The following is a 19,085-nucleotide window of genomic DNA, read 5'->3' as shown; positions in this document are numbered from 1 at the left end:
GAAAATCTATGTATTACTAAAAGTTATAAGACCTTTTATTTCAAGGAGCATCTAAAAAGAATTTCACTGCAACTAGAAATCTGGTTGCTCTTCTGGAATACACTAATAGAATTTCACCTGGATATGAATTCATTAAAAAACTTGTATCGTGAAAATGAAAAAGTTTATAGAATACTTCTACTCCAGGAAGAACTGAAATTTCAAAATATGCCGAAGTCACAAAGTGATAAGAAAGCTTTATTGTACTGTTTTAGAATTTAGTCATTTAAAGACTGCGAGGTTTATAAAAAAGTACTTTGCTTCGTAAGAGTGTTTTAAGATGGGTGTATTTGTTGCATATTTCAAAGTCTCATAAGTCCCATATTAACAACTGTTATCTGCATCTACCGAACACTTACTATTGCAAGGCCTTGTGCTCAGCATAAAACAAATATCTCATCTCCAAAATCCTATCAGGTATTATAGAAACCTCTTCATTTTACAGATGAGGAGTCAAAAGTACAGGAAATGAAAGTGATTTGGTCAAGGTTGCCCAGGAGGTCGTGGGTCTGGAAAGTGGATAAGCCTGTCTCTTGACCCCTCTGCCATACTGCCTCCAGGAACACTGATGCTCACCTACAATCCCTGCGCCAATTTCATCACAAAATGAGACAGCATTACAACAATGCCTTCCACTGACAAAATCAAACAAGCTCTTTGCAACACTGTTTGACTTAGAAGTTAAAGGGAAAGGACCTTAGAGATCAGAGGTCACAAGAGGTTCAGATCTCTTATTTTAGACAAGAAATGGAAGTACTAGTTGGTGGCATAACCAATATAAGCTCCCAAGTCTTCACTTACAGTTCCGCTCTGCTAACCTAGTCATACAACAGAAAGTTCAGACAATTTATAGGATATTTCAACTTAGTTGAGAGGTGAGACTTTTATGAATAATCAGCCAAAAAAACGCCAGGTTATATAATATGCCAGAAGTACAAAGTTGTAAGTTGCAGACTGGCTGTATTATACCTCCAAGATCAATGAAGGTAGAGAAACTTAAGGTAAGCTTCATGGGAGGTGGTGACAATGTACTGGAGAGAAAGAAAGGCAAAAGACAATCAAGGTATGCATGCTAAGCTGGGCGTGGTGGCATGTGCCTGTAGTCCCAGTTACTCTGGCAGAGGCAGGAGTATCGCTTGAGCCCAGGAGTTGGAGGGTACAGTGAGCTATGATGATGCCACTGCACTTAAGATGTACTGGGAAAGACTTGACACTGAGCATGGCTTCTTTGAGAGGGAGAGTAAGGAAGGAGTCCCAATTAGAATAGAAAGTTGCCCATGGAGAATAGCAGGGAAAAAGGCTGGCTAGATAAGCCTGTGAAGTGCCTTAATAGCCAGGCAGAAAAACTGAGAGTTTGTGTATTAGGAACCAGGTGACTAGGGCAGATTTGTGAAGGGACCTCTGATTTAATGAAAGGTAAGAGTATTAGTTATGAATATACTACAAAGTCATGGTTTTATAAAACATTGCTATAAATATTTTTAGGTCATGTTGGAATTATTCCCCATATTAAAAGGCAGCACAGGAAAGAAAAGATGTATTAATATAATTTGTGACATGTTTCTTCTAATTCCAATCAAATAAGCCTCCTTGCTTATCTAATTAAAGACCTGAATTTCATAACCATCAACAGGTATGTTTCCATTCTAGAAACAGCACCGATAATTGGTTAAAGTACATAAACCACAAGTTGAAAACGTAAACATGGCAGCTGAACACAAATACTTTGCTCTCTTCCAAAAATTCCCATAAACTATAATAAAGAAATTTTTCAAAAGTACAAATCTGTAAAGTCAAGGAGAATTGGAGCTGACAGGAGATGAAGGAAGAGACACCTACATTTTGGCAGCTGGAAAGCAAATAAACAAGCAATGATTCTTTTGGGAGCCAAGAGAAAGCGAACATCTAATTGCAGGCAAGGAAGCAACAAGAATCAGGCAGAGTAAAATCCTGGACTCTGCAGGAGCTTAAGATGAGAAGATATCAGACAGGTTTGGCTCAAAGTGTGTGACTAAGTTACAGTTAGAAACACTCATTAGAAGGCTGCCACCTCCTTGCAAAGAATGAGTGTGTGCACTCGTTCCAAAGCCTAGTAAATTGAGAGAAAAGCATTTTATTAAAAATTTTTCACTATAGGGTTGTACAGCATCTGCTTTGATGGGTTCGTATGAACTGATGCACAGGCCTTTAGTTTCTGGTGAGAAACGAACTGAGCTGAAGTAGCTAAAGCTATCTACGAATACATGAAAAACGTAAATAAATAAGGGGAAAACACAAAAACCAACTACTGGAACGAATCTGTCTCTATAGTCACATGGACCAAAATATGTCTTATTTTTATTACTCAGCAGCAAAGCTGAAAATAGCAAACCAGTTCTCAGCTCAAAAGAATGTCTCATTCTATGTAGTTTTACCTGGTTGGAGTTTACTGGGATGATGCTGTGTTCCGGCTCCAGGCAGGGGAGGAGGGCTTACCCCTGCAGGCCCGGCACCCTGGGCTGGGCTCACACTGGTTAGAGTCCCCGTAGGCAATGGCTGACCTCTCTTCAATAGCTGCTTCTGCTCTTGCTGGCGGAAGCGTGGAGGCACCTCGCGAGGCAGGTAACGGGATGCAGCTGGCTGCTGGCCACTGGCAGATGCACGCTTGCCATTGCTGCTGCTGGAGATAGTGCTGGTGGAAGGACTGGTACCGGCAGGTTGGGGCTGGCTTGAACAGGTCTTAGTAGGTTCTGGCACTGAAAGGAACAAAAGGAAAAAGAACCCAAACCTTTAGTAACACTTCTTTAAAACCCAGCCCAAACCAAGGAAACTAAAGTAAACTGAGAAAAAAAAAATGGCAATGTAGTGCTTTGGAGCTAGAACTGTACTAAAGTCTGGAGTTCCAGGTTTGAGACTGAGTTTTCCTACAAAGGACGTGTGATCTTGAGATCTTGGGCCAGTTACTTTTGTGCCTTAGTTTTCCTCATCTAGAAAATGAAGGAGATAAAGATAGTTTTGAGCAGCAGTTCTAACACCTGGCTTGCATCACAATCACCCTAAGGGCTTATTAAAGCCCAGACTCTTGGGCCCCACTTATAGACTTTCTGATTCAGGAGACTGGAGGGGGAGGAGAAACTGGGAATTTGCATTTCTGACTAGTTTTGAGATGACGTTGATGCTGCTGGTCCCTGGACCACCCTGTGAGAACCACTGCTCTTGTTCAGTCTTTATAAGATTCATGGGATCTTCAGGTATCCATGAACTTATATACATTTTGTTTTAATTCTGATTATGTATAAAATGTGTTCTGGTGCACTCTGGGTTGTCTGAACAATTAATGCTGAATATAGTCATGGGTCAAAAAGCTAAAAAAATTAAAAAGTTTATAAAGTAAAACAGTTAACAGTAAGCTAAAGTTAACTTGCTATTGAAGAAAGAAAATTGTTTTTTAATAAATTTAGTGTAGCCTAAGTATATAGTGTTGACAGAGTCTACAATAGTGGACGGAAATGTCCTAGGCACTCACAGTCACTCACCAGTCACTGACTCACCCAGAGCAACATCCAGACCTGCAAGCTCCATTCATAGTAAGTGCCCTATAAGGTATACTATTTTTTATCTTTTATATCATATTTATACTATGCCTTTTCTATGTTTAAATACACAAACACTTACCATTGTATTACAATTGCCTACAGTTTTCAGGACAGTAACATGTGGTACAGGCTGGTAGCCCAGGAGCAAAAGCCATAGCACATCGCATAGGTGTATGGTTGGCTATACCGCTTCGGTCTGTGTAAGTACACTGTGATCACACAGTGACAAAATCACCTAACGATGCATTTCTCAGAATGCATCCCTGTCACTAAGTGACACGTGACTGTAATACTGAATTTCAGTGCAGCACTTGTGGTATAGCAACTGTAGTGCTGCTACACTCTGGCACAAATTTATGGGGAAAAAAACACAGTTGGGCCTACTCTGCAAATAATGAATTTCCATTAAGCGAAGGTCCAAAATGACATCAGAGTAAGTAGCATAAACAAGGGTTTCACAGTAAACAGAAAAGGAGGAGAGCTGGGTGACAATCCTGATATGTTGTACTAATAAGCATGCCAAACGCAGAAGGTGATGTGAGCAGTACCCCTGCGTGCCATGTCAATGTCAAGTGCATTATCAGGTCCAGTCTGCCTGCAGCTTTTGTCCCTCACCATGGACTCCACCATCCATCATGTGACCACTACCTGGTCTACAAGTCAGTATCCTCAGGGGCTTTGCACACTGTCTTTCACCCCTGCCTGGCAAATCCCCAATCCTGGATGTAGCCATTATCTCCTCTCTCCTCTCCCTGATTCAGATTGCTAAGTATCTCCCAAGAAAATTATGCGGTCATGCAGTGTGGCACGACTACGAGTGCACGCATGGTCCCTAAGCTGAGTAGGCCCTCGGTGCTTCCTGTCAATCCTACACGGTCCTGGGCCTGCCGTGTTGCCAACGATTCATTCAAAGACCTTCCACCCTGGAGCCTCTAATTCCTTTACCTCCCTGCCTGCACTTCTCCCCATCCCCAGAAGATGAATTGGACTTTACTCTGCAGAAGAAATAAAAGCCATCGGGCAAAAACTTCCTCACGCTTCTGCTACTACACATATGGGAGTATCACACTGTTCTCTGTCACACATGCCTATTACTCCTACCTAAAGCTAATACTGTATTCCTTCAATTCTAACACTCATTTCTCCATATGTTAACACTACTTACATTGGGGTGCAACTTACATCTGATGACACCAGTTCACAGGCAGCGTTCATTCCTTTCTTAGTGGCATGTGCCACACGCACTGCTGCATCTCACAATCAATGGTGTTGGAGAGGCAATGCAAGGTGGCACCCTCTAGGCCTCTGTGGGACTTTATGTGTCTTGGGTCTTCAACCCACCACTCTTTCCAAAGTAGATACAAAAGCCCGAAGCGTAAGACTGGGTCTCAGATTAATTCTTTCCTTTATAAATATTTATATTTTATCCAGCCAGTGCTTTTATATGATGGACATCATCGAGCACACAAGAGAAGAGAATCCAGCCACTGTGTTTCTGTGGAGAGTGAAGGAAAGCATATTTCCCACCTCTGCTTGGCCCAGGGACTGTCTGGCCACTCTGAACTCAGCTCCTTCTCATTGGCACTCAAACATGTTCACCTCTCTAATCTCTACACAAACAGCCACAGTCACTGATCCCGCCTCCGCGTCCCTTCCACGTCCCTTCTCTCGGTCTCTCCTCTCCTGGCACGCCTTCTGGAGTCTGTTCGTGCTGCTTCTTCCTGCTTCCTCAACTTGCCTTTCCCCCCTTTGTCCAGCTCCTCCTGCCCTCCTCGTCATGGAAACTACACTATCCAAGGCAACAATCACTTCCTTGATGCTAAAATCCAACAACATGTTCTGATCTGTATCTTCTGACCCACTTGGTCTTTAGCCCTAAAGACCTCTGCGGTTGTGTTTATCAGTGAAGGCCACACGTGCCTTCTTGAGACAGTGTCTGCCTGGACATCCACCCTTTCTCCTCCCCCCTGGCAGGCTTCCTCTTCTTTAAGATTTTGCTGCACACTCTTATATTTGATACAGTCAAGCCAGGTCAACTCCCATGGCTTCTTTTATCAACCTGTGATCATGACCTGAGCCCCAGGTGGCTACTGGATGTCTACATTTGTTTGTCTTACAGCCACCTCAAAACCAACCAAATACTTATCAGCTTTCTCACCTCACGCTTCTGAATCTTTCAATCTCTCCCACCTGGGCTTCATCCCTTATTTCTCCCTTTATTGCATCCAACCTACATCTAATCAACCCACCAAACCTTGTCAGTTCTAGCTCCTAAATAACCCCTTGCCAGTATTCCTCACATTCATCAATCTATTTCATTCCTATGGTTACTACCAGAACCTGGGCATCATTATCTCTTGCGGCTACTATTTAAAATGACTTATGTGGCTTGCATTTTATGTCTATTGAATGGTGCTGGGCTAAAAATGGCAATGTCTTTCTGAAAGAGAGAAAGTTTGAGATAGTTTCTCAGAAATATGTTAAACATAATTAACTGTTTTCATAAAGGTTGAAAGTGAAACAGACTGAAACCAGGAGTTGTGACAGATCCCAAGCTTTTTCAGGTGAGGGATTTTGTCTTACAGCACTATACACTCAAGTACTAGCACATGGTTTCACAAACAGAAAAATGTCATTAAATATTTCTTCTATTAATAAAAAGACCACGGGCCTCTGGAATATCATGCAAACACAGACCGCTCAGTTTACTCACATACTAGTTCTCACAGGAGTGTTTCCAGCTGCCTGCAATGCTAATGCTATGGCCGGCAGTCTGCAGGTCATCTTGTACCCCAACAGAAGGGAAGAGGAGCCTTGCTCAGCAAAGCAACAAGATAGAAGGAACCAGGAATTCTCGCTCAGTTGAGCTGTAGCTCTGGGTCTTTTATATGATGTAGTGATAAATCTTCTCTGGTGCAAGCCAGTACTTTCTGGATCCTTGAAACTAGCAGCCACCTAACTTAATCTCAAAGGGTAAGTGGAGGATCTCAAAATTTGGATCTATTCCAATACAGGTAAATCAAATGGGCACTTTTTTGACCAGCCATACACTCATTTCGGATCTAAATTTCTAAATCTATTACTGCCCAAAGAAATAGGATATCAGCAATCTTTTTTTTTAGACAGGGTCTTGCACTGTTGCCTGAGCTAGAGTGCAGTGGCATCAGGCGTTATCATAGCTCACTGCAGCCTCAAACTCCTGGGCTCCAGCGATCCTCCCAACCTCAGCCTCCCAAAGTGCTGGGATTACAGGCCTGACCACCGTGTCTGGCCTTAAAGCAATACTCATGTTCCTCTTCTTCAAAGAAGAACCTGAATCTGAGTACATCCTAAACGATAAAGGCTCATACAGAAATCTATCTTTTTACATACCAGTGTTTTCACACAGTCGGAGAACACAGGAAGACAATGGGAATTTTAACTTGATTTTGTTTATGGATTGTCAACTAACCAACTGTTTTATTTGAAAAATTAAGACTGCAGCCATTTAATAACTCAGCAAGCTGGAAATTTTGGTTACTCTTTGCCCTACAACTTTTCACCTTTTTAAAAAATGAGGGTGACACCTGCTGGTGAAAAGGTAGATGTTACCTCATTACATAAGAAAGCAACAGTCTTTTAAAACAATTTTCTTTCCAAGAAATAATTGTCTGCTTTCAGCTAAAATTTTTAGGTAGCATTGTCATAATAAGGCCAAACAGTTTATAAATTCCTGCTACTGCTTTTCCAAACCAACGGGCTACAGTATGGACAGGAAGTTCAGACTGTCCCTTCAGGGCTCTGATGACTTTATTTAGAAGGAGAGCTTTTTCAAACTTTTGTATTAGTCACCTCTAAGAGGCCAAGAGAGGGGGACTGTGCCGTTGACCTGTCTCCTTAGCTTTCAGCTGGGCCCTCGGCCTCCTCCAGCCCATCCTCTCTTCCTCTTCCCTGGCCACTTTGTGCTGCTTGAGCCTCATGGCCGGACACCTGTAACACCAGAAAACCCCGACGTTCCTTCCTGCAACTGTGCTATCTACACTTCCGTCTCATCCAACCTTCAGTCTGGTTTCCAGACAGACTGACACTGCCACCCAGAGTCTCAGAAACAGTGACAAACTCAACTACCTACTTATGAGAGTCCCCGCTGCTACTAAGAATTCCTCTTACTAATCTGATGTGGACTGCCAAAATTCTCCATTGGAAATGTTTAAAACGTTTCCTGTTCTTTGAAACCCTGCTACCACTTCACTTCCTCTCTCAGCCTGTAACCTGGACTTCCAGTTTACTGAGCTAGAAGGTACTTATTCATTCAACAAATACCAAGGCTTTCTACAGCCTGGCTGCACTTCTGGGCTGGGGCTGTGTCAGTGAACAAAAAGGAAGTCCCACTCATATGGAGCTCACATCTCAGTAGGGGAAACAGATAAACAATAAACACGATGTACAAGTAAGATATATGGGTTACCAGAAGCTGTTAAGTGCTGTGAAAAAAAGAAAGCAGGGCAGGTAAATCAGGGATCCGCCTGCTGTTCTCTCCCGCTATCCCAGTGTGTCCGCACCCTCCCCTCTCCACCCATCCTCTCCTTATTTAGAAAAGATGTAATGAGTGCTTATTTTGTGCCAGGCACTGGGAATGCTGAGGAAAATAAGCAGATATGGCCCCTGTCCTTATAGCTGGTAATGTAGTAGTGGATGGACATTATCTTTAAAATGATTCCACAAATACACAATCACAAATTGTGGTGAGCATAATAAAAGTATTGGTGGGAAAAGAGAACCTAGTTTAGTTTGCAGACTCAAAAAGCTCCACGAGGAAGTGACAATAAAGCTGGAAAAGTGTGTCGGTGTCATCCAGGTGACGCGCATGTGTGCGCGTGCTGTGCCTGTGAAGGTGTTCCCAGCGGCCACGGCAGTGCGTGGGAAGGCCCTGACGTGGGAAAGTGCTCCTCACCTCCAGGGACTTGAACGAGGCTGGCAGGGCTGGAGCGAGTACCTGAGGGGCAGAGCTGTCTGACATGAGGCTGGAAAGGCAGGCACAGATCTTATTAGGATTTTGGGTTGCATTACTTGGCCAATAGCTGGGCGAGTACTCAGGGGCAGCTTGGTGGATGGACACTCCATGGTGTTCCTGTTCTGGCTGTAGCACATGAAGAAGTGTGGAGCCTCCAGTTTTTCAGGGAGAAACTCTAGGGACAGTCTCCTATGCTTGCAAACCCATGGATAGTCAAGTGGCTGCAACGGGCACTGGTTGTCTAAACTCAACAAGCACTTAGAACCTGTGAGGCTCCCTGAGGCCGTGTGCAAGCTCTAGAACCACGCAGTCCTGTCTGGCACTACCTTTCCAGAAAAGGGAGATAGCACGGCAGCAGCACCCTGCTTGCTCAGTACTGCAACTGGTGCAGGAACACAACTTGGGAAAAGAAGTTTCCTGCTAAGATCCACCTTACTTTCTCAGCTAGGACTGAACAGAGCAGGGGAGCATGGGGTACCCAAGTGTGCTGAGCTGTTTCCATCTTAATTACCCAAGTCATACTACCAAGATAGTCTTTTCTTTAAAAATTTATTTGGAAATATTTAAGATGTACAAAAAGGCATAACGACCAAATAATCAAAAAACCTCCATGTACCCAATCTCTAGCTTAAGAAATAAAATGTCATCAACTCCACCAATGCCTGCCTTTCTTCCCCTCCATGACTGTATATTTAGCCTTCCCCTGACAGAGATAATCACCACTAGGAAGTGTTATCATTCCTGTGCGCTTCTGAGAGGTAGTGCCATGGCTAAGAGCATGGGCTTAACTCAAACCTCAGCTCTGACACTTACTAGCTAGGGGTCCTGGGAAGTTACTTAATCTCTCCATCCCTCCATTGTGCCATCTGTGAAATGTGGGTAAGTGGGGGATAAAACAGCTACAAATCCCTGAGAGGGTACTTTGAGGACTAAATGCTAATATTATATATGTAAAGAACAGTTTAGAACAGTGTCTGGTACATGGTGCACAGTAAGTTTTATATTATAATCCTCTCAGAAGCAACAGAAATGGTTTTTGTTTTATAAATCATGTTAAAGGAAGAACCACAGAGAATGAATTAAGGAAGGCAAGAAGGAAGGGAAAGCAGAGAGTCTTAAAGGAGCTACTGCAGTAATTTGGAAGTAATAATGACAACTGTACTCAAGATTGGAGAATTAGATCTTAGTCTGGCTCTAAACCTCCCATCTTAATTTGGGTCTCAAACAGTTTGAAAAGCGTTAAGTGCTATGTAAATGTTAATGAATTTCAAGAAAAGTTAGAAAGCAAGTAGTCAAAGTGGTCTCCACCCCACCCCCACCCCAGCGCAGGATGAGGGAGGCCTGGCACAGCCTACCCAGCCCCCTGCAAGGACAGCTGATGCTACAGCTCAGGCTCCCCAAGTTAGATGCTGGTGCCTGTGATCTGGCAGGCGCCTGACCCTTGACAGCAATGGTGGCACCGTGCTCTAGTCAACAGGGCCAGTGGGGGGCCTCCCAAGTCTTCCCAGAGTTGTCTTTGCATGTCATTTCTGGAGGCCCAGCCTAAGGGCATGCCCCCCACCCAGCCCTTTCAGTGATTTTATAATCACCCAATTTCTCATATCTAAACTCATTTGCCTTAAAATAGCTAGAGTGGTTTCTATATCCTTCAGCCAAAATCTGATTAAGAGCATAGATTTTTTAGGCAAGTAGTACATTTAAAGCTTTCATCTACCTAAACAACATCACAGTATGTGGTATGGGCTACAACTGTTTCCTTCTAATGGGATTTACTGGTAAAGGGACTTACATAAACACTCAATTAGAATCTCATGGGCTAACAGCACTGGCCTAAAATATACTGACAAGCAGGCATGCAATGGATTAGAAAGGTGTACTTTAAAAGTTACTTTTTATAGGTAAATGCTAACCTGGAGGGACATTTTACCTACACATTTTAACATGTCTTTCTGAAATGTGGATGTGCCTTATAAATGGTGTATACATTTAATATAGTTTCCGTATTCATGCTCCAACTCCATCAGTAAGATGTTACAATGATATGTCTTTGAACGGTGTCATCTCAGAACTTAGTTTTGTATGATAAAGCATGGAACTTCTCTTATGCACTACACTATGACAAAAAAAAAAAAAGAAAAAGAAAAATGTTCAAAAATCCTGCATTAATTCTAGTCATTTCAGGATATATATTCAAAGATTGAGTTTCTTGACATTTTAAATTTACTCAAATATATGATTACTGTTTGCAAATGTGGCTATGTATAAGAGAACTATTCTCTTGTGCCAAAACAATCAGTGATTCTAAGGAATATTTTTGTTATTACAATTTCTTCTGCAAGCTACACAGCCACAAATATTGGGGCAAGAAGGTGCTTTAGAACTATGAGATGCAAGCAGAAGATAGCTGTGAGTAAGGAGGGTCCATCTGTTGTGTTTATTAGTTGTCCCGGTGGGATACAAAGCAGTGGCCTTCTGTTTGTTCAGTTGAGGCTTCTGGCTGCTCTATCACCATGGCAACACGTGGAGCCCAACTCAAAATAAGCACAAACTCATTAACTACAAACTACATTAACTTAGTGTCTGCTGCTAATGAGAAATGCTGTTTAGAGGTATTTTCTATTTTAATGTATTACAGTTACCTCTCTAAAAGGCATTAAATTAACTGCTACTCTCAATACATTAGACTAGATAATAAATTAAAAGAAGGTAAAATTATTTTAATAATGATTACTAACAATAAGAATCATTTCATTAAAAGATTACTGTGTTTTGGTCCTTGGATACTACTACTCTAAGAAAATGTATTATTTATCCTATAGGCAAGTACTTCTAACTTCTTTATAAGCAACAGGAGGCTGACTTAAAAGATCAAAATAGAAAATTTTGATAGCAGCACATATTCAAGCCGAGTAACCCATACAGCATTAATACACAGTGGCTTTTCTATAATCTTCTCAATATGTAACATCGATTACGATGCTCCCAAGTGAGGCCGACACGCTGGATAAAATATTACGGGTAAAGAAAGTCCACGGAATGAGCTTGTCAGTTCCCTCAACTCCTCCTGACCACGTCCTCTTTTCATGTTAAATCATCGTGAACTGAATAAGCTCTTAGAACAAACAGCAAATCCTAAATCCCATGAAACACAGGTTTAAGTGGAATTATGCCTCAAATGTGTTCTCCCAGGACATGTACACTGTCTTCAGTAGGACTGTGTGTGTTTTCTTTAATAAAAACTGAAATAGTAGACATTTTCCCACCAAAAGTGCAGAATCCTACAACCTGCCAGAAGAGGGAGCCCAAGTTAAATGACTCCAACATTTAATAAAAGAAAGCTGGTGAGGGAGGAGAAAAATTGGCCCTATTTCAAATTGATTTTGAAAAGCCTTCTTATCTCTTAGGAAAAAGAACATGACACCTCTACGATGCCCTGCACGGTGGACCAGTCCCATCTCCCACTCAGGCCTCACCCCACCCTACTCTCCCCCTGCTGACTACTCACCTGCTTGCCAGCTTTTTCTTGTTTAGTTCTGGGAAAATGCTACACTCCATCCTGCCACAGTGTCCTCGCAAATGCTGTTCCCTCTGTATGTGGGAGCTGCAAACCCTCTCTCTATCCTCCCTGGCCTAGTTAAGTACAGTTCATTCTTCAGAATCAATTCAGTATCACCCAGGGATGCCTTAATTTCCAACCTAGTTCAGATTTCCTTGTTTATCATCTCATTAAACATTACTCCTTTCCTTCACAGTAGCCATCTTGGTTAGTACAGATACATACATCATTGTGATAGACATTCACGTCCATTCCCCATAAGGCTCCAAGCTCCATTAGAGCGGGAAGAAATTTTGTTTGTTTTTTTTAAATCATTTTCTCCCATAGCAACCAGCATAGAACCAAGCAAATAGTAGGTGCTCAATAAATATCTGCTGGATCAAATGATTAGCCCAGGTAAGTTCTGCCTATTCTATCAATCAACATTGCTTTTTCCTCTCCACCCCTACCCCTGACCCTGTCATCTGGAGTCTGATCATGCACTGGTCTAACTGCACTCACTGCCTCTAGCCCGCTCTCCACACCAGCTGCTTAATTTATCTTCAGTCCTGCAAGTTCAGTGATCTTTCCAAAATATAAATCTTCCACTTAAAACTCTTCAATGGCTCCCTTTGGTCTAGAAGATAAAATCTACAGTCCTTAAGAGGGAGTACAAGGACTCTGTAAGTTAGCTTTCCACCCGCCCTAGTTTCAACTCCTTTTTCTGGTAGGATAGCCTATTAAAGAATGTTCAATCTTGATGGTCTGAAGAATGGGTTTGCGATGACTGGGTTAAGGCACTCTTCCTTGTCCTTGGAAGAGTGGCCTGGGTCTAGCCTACATTTATCTCATTTGGATCAGTATTTTCCTTTCCCAGTTTTCTCACTTATTTTATAAAACAAGTTATCTTTTCTTATAGATACATAAATATTTGATGAAAAGATGAACTTAAACTCTTTCAGGTAGAAGGTATGGGATAAATAAATATACCTCAATACCCAGAACATTTTATTGCATTCATTTGCTTTCATATTTATGTGCTTATCTATTTTGCTCCTCCTACTAAAACATCTTTTTTAGAAGAGAACTTACTTCTGCTGTCTGGTAGGCATTTACTAATTGTGTATTACATTAATTACTGAACTAACTAGCCAACTCTAGGTAGCAAAACATGACTAATATTTAGCTGATTTATTAATGCAATATTTAGGTGTGTTAAAAGCCAGATACAATGTGATATTTGAAAGGATGTGTTGTCTGATATTACTGTACTGCAAGTAACTGTGCAGAGAAAGAAAGGAAGTGACTGAGGAATGCAGACAACTAAGCTGCAGTGATGAGTCTTTCTGCCCAACTCTAGAGGCCAATTTAATATCAGAAACCAATCTGGAATAAGAAAATGAATAACAAAAAATGGGCAAAAGATTTGAACAGACGGCAAATGAGCACATGAAAATAATGTCAACATTAGTCACGAGGGACATGCAAATTAAAATCATGAGATACCACTACATACCTATTAGAATGGCTAAAATTATATGGATGACCATCCTATGTGTTGGTGAGGATGCAGAACTGTAAAACAGTATAACCGATTTGGAAAACAGTTTTGCAGTTTCTTGGAAAATTAAACATATGCCTATCATATGATATTACCATTCTACTCCTATGTATTTACCCAAGAGAAATGAAAATATATATCCACAAAAAAGACTTATACATGAATGTTCTTAGAAGCTTAATTCATAATAGCTCAGAATTAGAAACAACTTGAATGTCCACGAATAAGCAGATAAACAAACTGAAATGTACTCATACAAGGGAACAGCACCCAGCAATAAAAAGGAACTAACTTCTAACACACACGACGACACAGATGAATCTCAAAAGTATATGCTGAGTCTAAGAAGCCAAAAGTGCATAGTGTATGATTCCATTCCTAAAATATTCTAGGAAATAAAAACTCTTTTTAGAGTGACAGAAAGCAGATCAGTGTTTGCCTAGAGAAGACGGGGCAGGAGATATGGATTAGAAAGGCTCGAGAGGATACTTTCAGGGACGATGGGTGTTATCTTGGCTGTGGACGGTTTCACAGGTGTATACATGCCAAAGCTTATCAAATTGTTCTTTTAACATATTAACTGCCATGTGAGTTGTACTTAAGTCATGCTAGTTTTGAGCCTGGGGCCTCGTAAAGCAAATGTAACCGATGTCTCTTTACCTTGGGAGCCATGTCAACAATTTTTCAAGTTGTATACAACTCACGCATAGAAAACAATAAAAATGACAAATTTTTCATAAAATTAGAAAGGATCATAATAACACACCGTGGTCCCATGGAAAAACATTTTTTTCTAGTGTGGCAGTCAATGTGTTAAATACGTGCAGTTTATTGTATATCATTTATGAATCAATAAAGCTGTTTTTAAAAAACACAAGGAAATGAAACCAATCTAGGTAAACAAATTTCTCAGAAAACTGTCAGCTTCCTTTAGAGTTATAAACTGTAACTTCCTCTAAACTTGGAAACTGCCTTTATGTTTAAAGTTTTAGTGAAAAGTTATATTAAATGGAGATGGGTGCTTTTAATTTATCTGAGACTCAGCAGAAACACCTTCAGGAAGATGCTGTAAAAGGACCTGTGAAAAAGCAGCACAGTGTGCTACTTTCCTGTTTAATGGGTTTGCCTCCTTCCTTTTAAAATTAGATCAAGAAACTTATACATTCACATACCTGCTTATAGTTTTTTTGGCAATAATTGTTTAACCTTTTTTGTTTGTTTGTTTTGAGACAGGGTCTTGCTCTGTTGTCTGAACTAGAGCGCAGTGGCATCATCATAGCTCACTGCAACCTCAAACTCCTGGGACCAAGTGATCCTTGCCTTAGCTTTCTGAGTAGCTGGGACTACAGGTGTGTACTACCACACCTGCCTAATTTTTATTTTTTGTAGAGATGGAGGTCTCACTATGTTGCCCAGTCTGGTCTTGAATTCATGGTCTCAAGTGGTCCTCCTGCTTGGCCTCCAAAAGTGCTGGGATTACAGGTGTGAGCCATGGTGCCCAGCCAATTTTTATTCTTTTAAATTGCCTATATATTTAAAAATACCACATCATAATACACTTCCTTTTGCTCCCACAGAAAGGAAAAAAATTAATACATTTTTTATATGTTCCACTTGGGATTTAACAGTAAAATTAAATAATTACTTTAAACATAGAGCAAAATGGCAAAAGAAAGACAAATCTATTAATAATATTTAAAAACCTAAAAACCTATTTTAATAATATTTAAAAACCTAATATTTAAAAACCTAAAATGCCATCCCCTAAAGATTCTTCATATAATAAACCTCTTAGGAATTTCTTACAGTCTTATTTGAAAAGACCCTAAGTGCCTCCTAAAAGGAATGGTTATACTGATAATAGACACACAACACCTACATCTCCAGTCCCATTACGTTGTTGTAGAAAAAATCCGTAACTGACAACCAGAAGATGAGGGTTCTGGTACTGCCACTGACTATAATACAAGTCACTTAACCTATCTGAATCTCATTTTCTTACACAACATAGAAACTGGATAATTGCTCTGGACCCTTCAAGCACGAAGATTTCATTAATTTCGTAAACAGGCAAATAAAATACCACATTTTATAAAATATATAGTGTTAAGCATGCTAAATAGACTTTTAGCTGCTGCCATTAGGAATAACTTATACACTTAAAATAATATTCGGTTTGGGAACATGAATACATGTAAAATCCAGGATTCTGGCCAACTGTACTACACTGCGTAACTCGGGGAAACACAGATCTGATGGCTTTAACAACACTAACTGCTGATTACTGTGTTGAGACCCCTAAACGACTGAGTAAACAGCAAGCAAGTGCCTCATCTAAACAGAAGTGTCACCTAGTTAGTGACATACAGAAATTCCCATTTCCATTTGTTCATCTCTGTGTTTGACTATGAAATTGGGAAGATATGCTGTAAACCTCAACTGTTAATACTTTTCATTTATGTTGATAAAGAGCTTTATATGTTTAGAATGAGCCTTAATAGTAGTATAGCATAATGCTTGTAATTTGTGACTGCAAAACCTTTATCACTAAACATGAAAGGAAATGGTTTCAATTGACTTACATTAACAAAAGTATATAAAGGTTTTCTTAAAATTAACAATTACAAACTAAATGCTCAGCAAAACTGAATACCTGATTGCAAAACTTAAATTATACTCCTTATAAGCAAGATTAGGATACTAATTAGGCTGGGCATGAGGCTCACACCTATAATCCCAGCACTCTGGGAGGCTGAAGCAGGAGGATTGCTTGAGCCTAGGAGTTTGAGAGCAGCCTGGGTGACATAGTGAGATCTTGTTTCTATAAAAAAATTTTAAAAATTAGCCAGGTGTGGTGGCAAGTGGCCATAGTCCCAGCTACTCAGGAGGTTGAGCCAGGAGGATCACTTGAGCCTAGGAGTTGGAGGCTGAAGTAAGCTATGATCATGCCACTGTACTCCAGCCTAGGTGAATGAGCAAGACACTCTCTCTAAAAAAAAAAACAACAAAAAACAAAAAAAACAAAAACCTAAATCAAACAAAAGGATACTAATTAAACGTATGATCTTATAAAAGCATATGGCTCAAAATCATAACTCATTAATCATAGGAATGTGAGGCATATTGGGTCATCAAGATAATGTTTGCTTTCACACATATGATTAACTTTGAGCTTTTTGTATAAAAACTTATCTATTTTATGAACTTTAAAAAATCTGTTTAAAATCACTGAATTAAATTAACTTCACATTTATTAATATTACAGTCCTTAAAAAACCCATTCAATTCATTTAAAAAACCCAGAAAACAATAAGGAAATTTAGGCTCACAAAGTCATCATATCACATCAAGCTATTATGACCTGTGTCTAAATTAAGGGCAGTGCCCAAAATAAAGAAAAGCGATTACGGAAGCTAGTGCTGGTCTAAAGCATTCGACACTCAGACACCAGTTATTCCACAGGAGAGCTATTATGCACAAGGTAACAGTATTTTGCAACAGGATTATATCTGATTCCACTGCCACCCCAATAGAGTATCTAGGGTCTTACAAAGGTGTAACAGGTAACTGTATTCAGCTATCTCTTTCTTTGGTCACCAATGCTAAGACAGTGTTCCGTAGAACTTACAAAGGACTATTCTGTTTATGAATAGGCTCCCACAGAGGTTTTCAGATTGCTTAGCACAGCTCCAAGAGAAGCAGGATGGGGGAACACTAAGCGGGCTGGGGAGTGGGAGGGACAGTGAAGAATCCATATAAATATATATTTATTTAAGTATGTGAATTCATAGAGATGCAGTCAAAGATGGTTAACAAAATGTTAATGAGTAAATACTTCAGGATAGAGAGACTTCAAGTAAACTTTGATTACTCTTTATTTTTTTATTTTTTTATTTTTTTTTTTTTGAGACAGAGTCTCACTTTTGTTGCCCTGGCTAGAGTGAGTGCCGTGGCGTCAGCCTAGCTCACAGCAACCTCAAACTCCTGGGCTCAAGTGATCCTCCTGCCTCAGCCTCCCGAGTAGCTGGGACTACAGGCATGCACCACCACGCCCGGCTAATTTTTTGTATATATATATTTTTAGTTGGTCAATTAATTTCTTTCTATTTTTTTTTTAGTAGAGACGGGGTCTCGCTCAGGATGGTTTCGAACTCCCAACCTCGAGCAATCCGCCCGCCTCGGCCTCCCAGAGTGCTAGGATTACAGGCGTGAGCCACCACGCCCAGCTGATTACTCTTTAGAGATCATGCTCAAATTATTTTCAATGAGAATAATTCATCATGAGGAAAAATAGGGAAGAACTGACTACAACAACTCAAGATTAGACGCAATGACAGAAAAGGATCCCAGGCATATTAACATGCCCAGATTGATTCCTCATGGGGGGAGGACATCAATCCCACTGCAAGGTTTGCATACTCAAAGGCACAGAGGAGAATCAAAGGGGAATTAGGAGGAGGAAAGTGGTGAAAGGCAAGAGCGAGTCACTATTTGAATGCACGTGTCTTCTAGCTGCAGACATGCTCCCACCAGCACATCAGGACAGGACACAGGGTATGAATGTTGGCAGCACAGTGTTTCACGGACTTACTCACTGGGCCTGGATCTTAAAAAATAGAAAATGATGGCAAAGAAGAAATAACAGGTCAGGATTTGAAAAGACAGCCAGGGACAAAATTTCTGTTTTAGTTATAATTTTACGAGGCAGACTTTCTAGGAATCTAGTTTTCAAATTTGTGAGAGGAGGGTGGTAAAGCATGCTATGTATTAGATTAAGTTATTCAAAAAAGATAAATTTCTAGTTATTAGATTCAGTTTTGCATTAGTCTTTTAAATAAAGATTCGCAGCACCAAGTTCAATGGTTATAAGCAGATGCAAAAAAATTTTAAGCATAATTAATGCCATAATGAAGAGGATCTATCAAGAATGGAGTAGACTAAATATTCTCTAGGAGAGGGCAGAGGGGTATAATATAAGTGTGTACAATATATTCTAAAGAGTTTTCAAAATGGTTAAAATAAATCACAATTTAAAGGGATTAAGTTTCGTTATTGAGAAAATTATGTAAAATACAATGCTAAATAAGGAGGCATTGTTTTATTAATAGTAATACTATTAATAGTAATACTATTTGAGTGTGTAATATTGAAGAGCAAGGGAATTACTAATGGATCTGGTCTAGTTTGAGTTAATGATCAAAACAAAAACAATTCGCCGGGCGCGGTGGCTCACGCCTGTAATCCTAGCTCTTGGGAGGCCGAGGCGGGCGGATTGCTCAAGGTCAGGAGTTCAAAACCAGCCTGAGCAAGAGCGAGACCCCGTCTCTACTATAAATAGAAAGAAATTAATTGGCCAACTGATATATATATAAAAAAATTAGC

General features: G+C 40.4%; 1 protein-coding gene across 19 annotated transcripts in view; it reads right to left on the bottom strand.

The window, feature by feature from the left end:
- The window catches only part of TNRC6C (trinucleotide repeat containing adaptor 6C), a 129,546-nt gene that overhangs the window by 64,332 nt on the left and 46,129 nt on the right, over positions 1-19,085 (bottom strand). For 18 of the 19 annotated variants that reach the window (XM_075994807.1, XM_075994806.1, XM_075994808.1 and 15 more), the window contains one exon: positions 2,454-2,774. In XM_075994807.1, the coding sequence (XP_075850922.1) occupies positions 2,454-2,774 (321 nt within the window). Of the gene's footprint in view, positions 1-2,453; positions 2,775-19,085 lie in introns of those variants that run through there. The other variant, XM_075994809.1, reaches the window with a different exon arrangement.

Source organism: Microcebus murinus, chromosome 18 (genome assembly GCF_040939455.1).
Source record: "Microcebus murinus isolate Inina chromosome 18, M.murinus_Inina_mat1.0, whole genome shotgun sequence".
In the NCBI taxonomy this organism is placed as follows: Eukaryota; Metazoa; Chordata; class Mammalia; order Primates; family Cheirogaleidae; genus Microcebus; species Microcebus murinus.
Note: the sequence above shows the minus strand (reverse complement) of the source record. Positions and strands in the feature narration are given on the sequence as shown.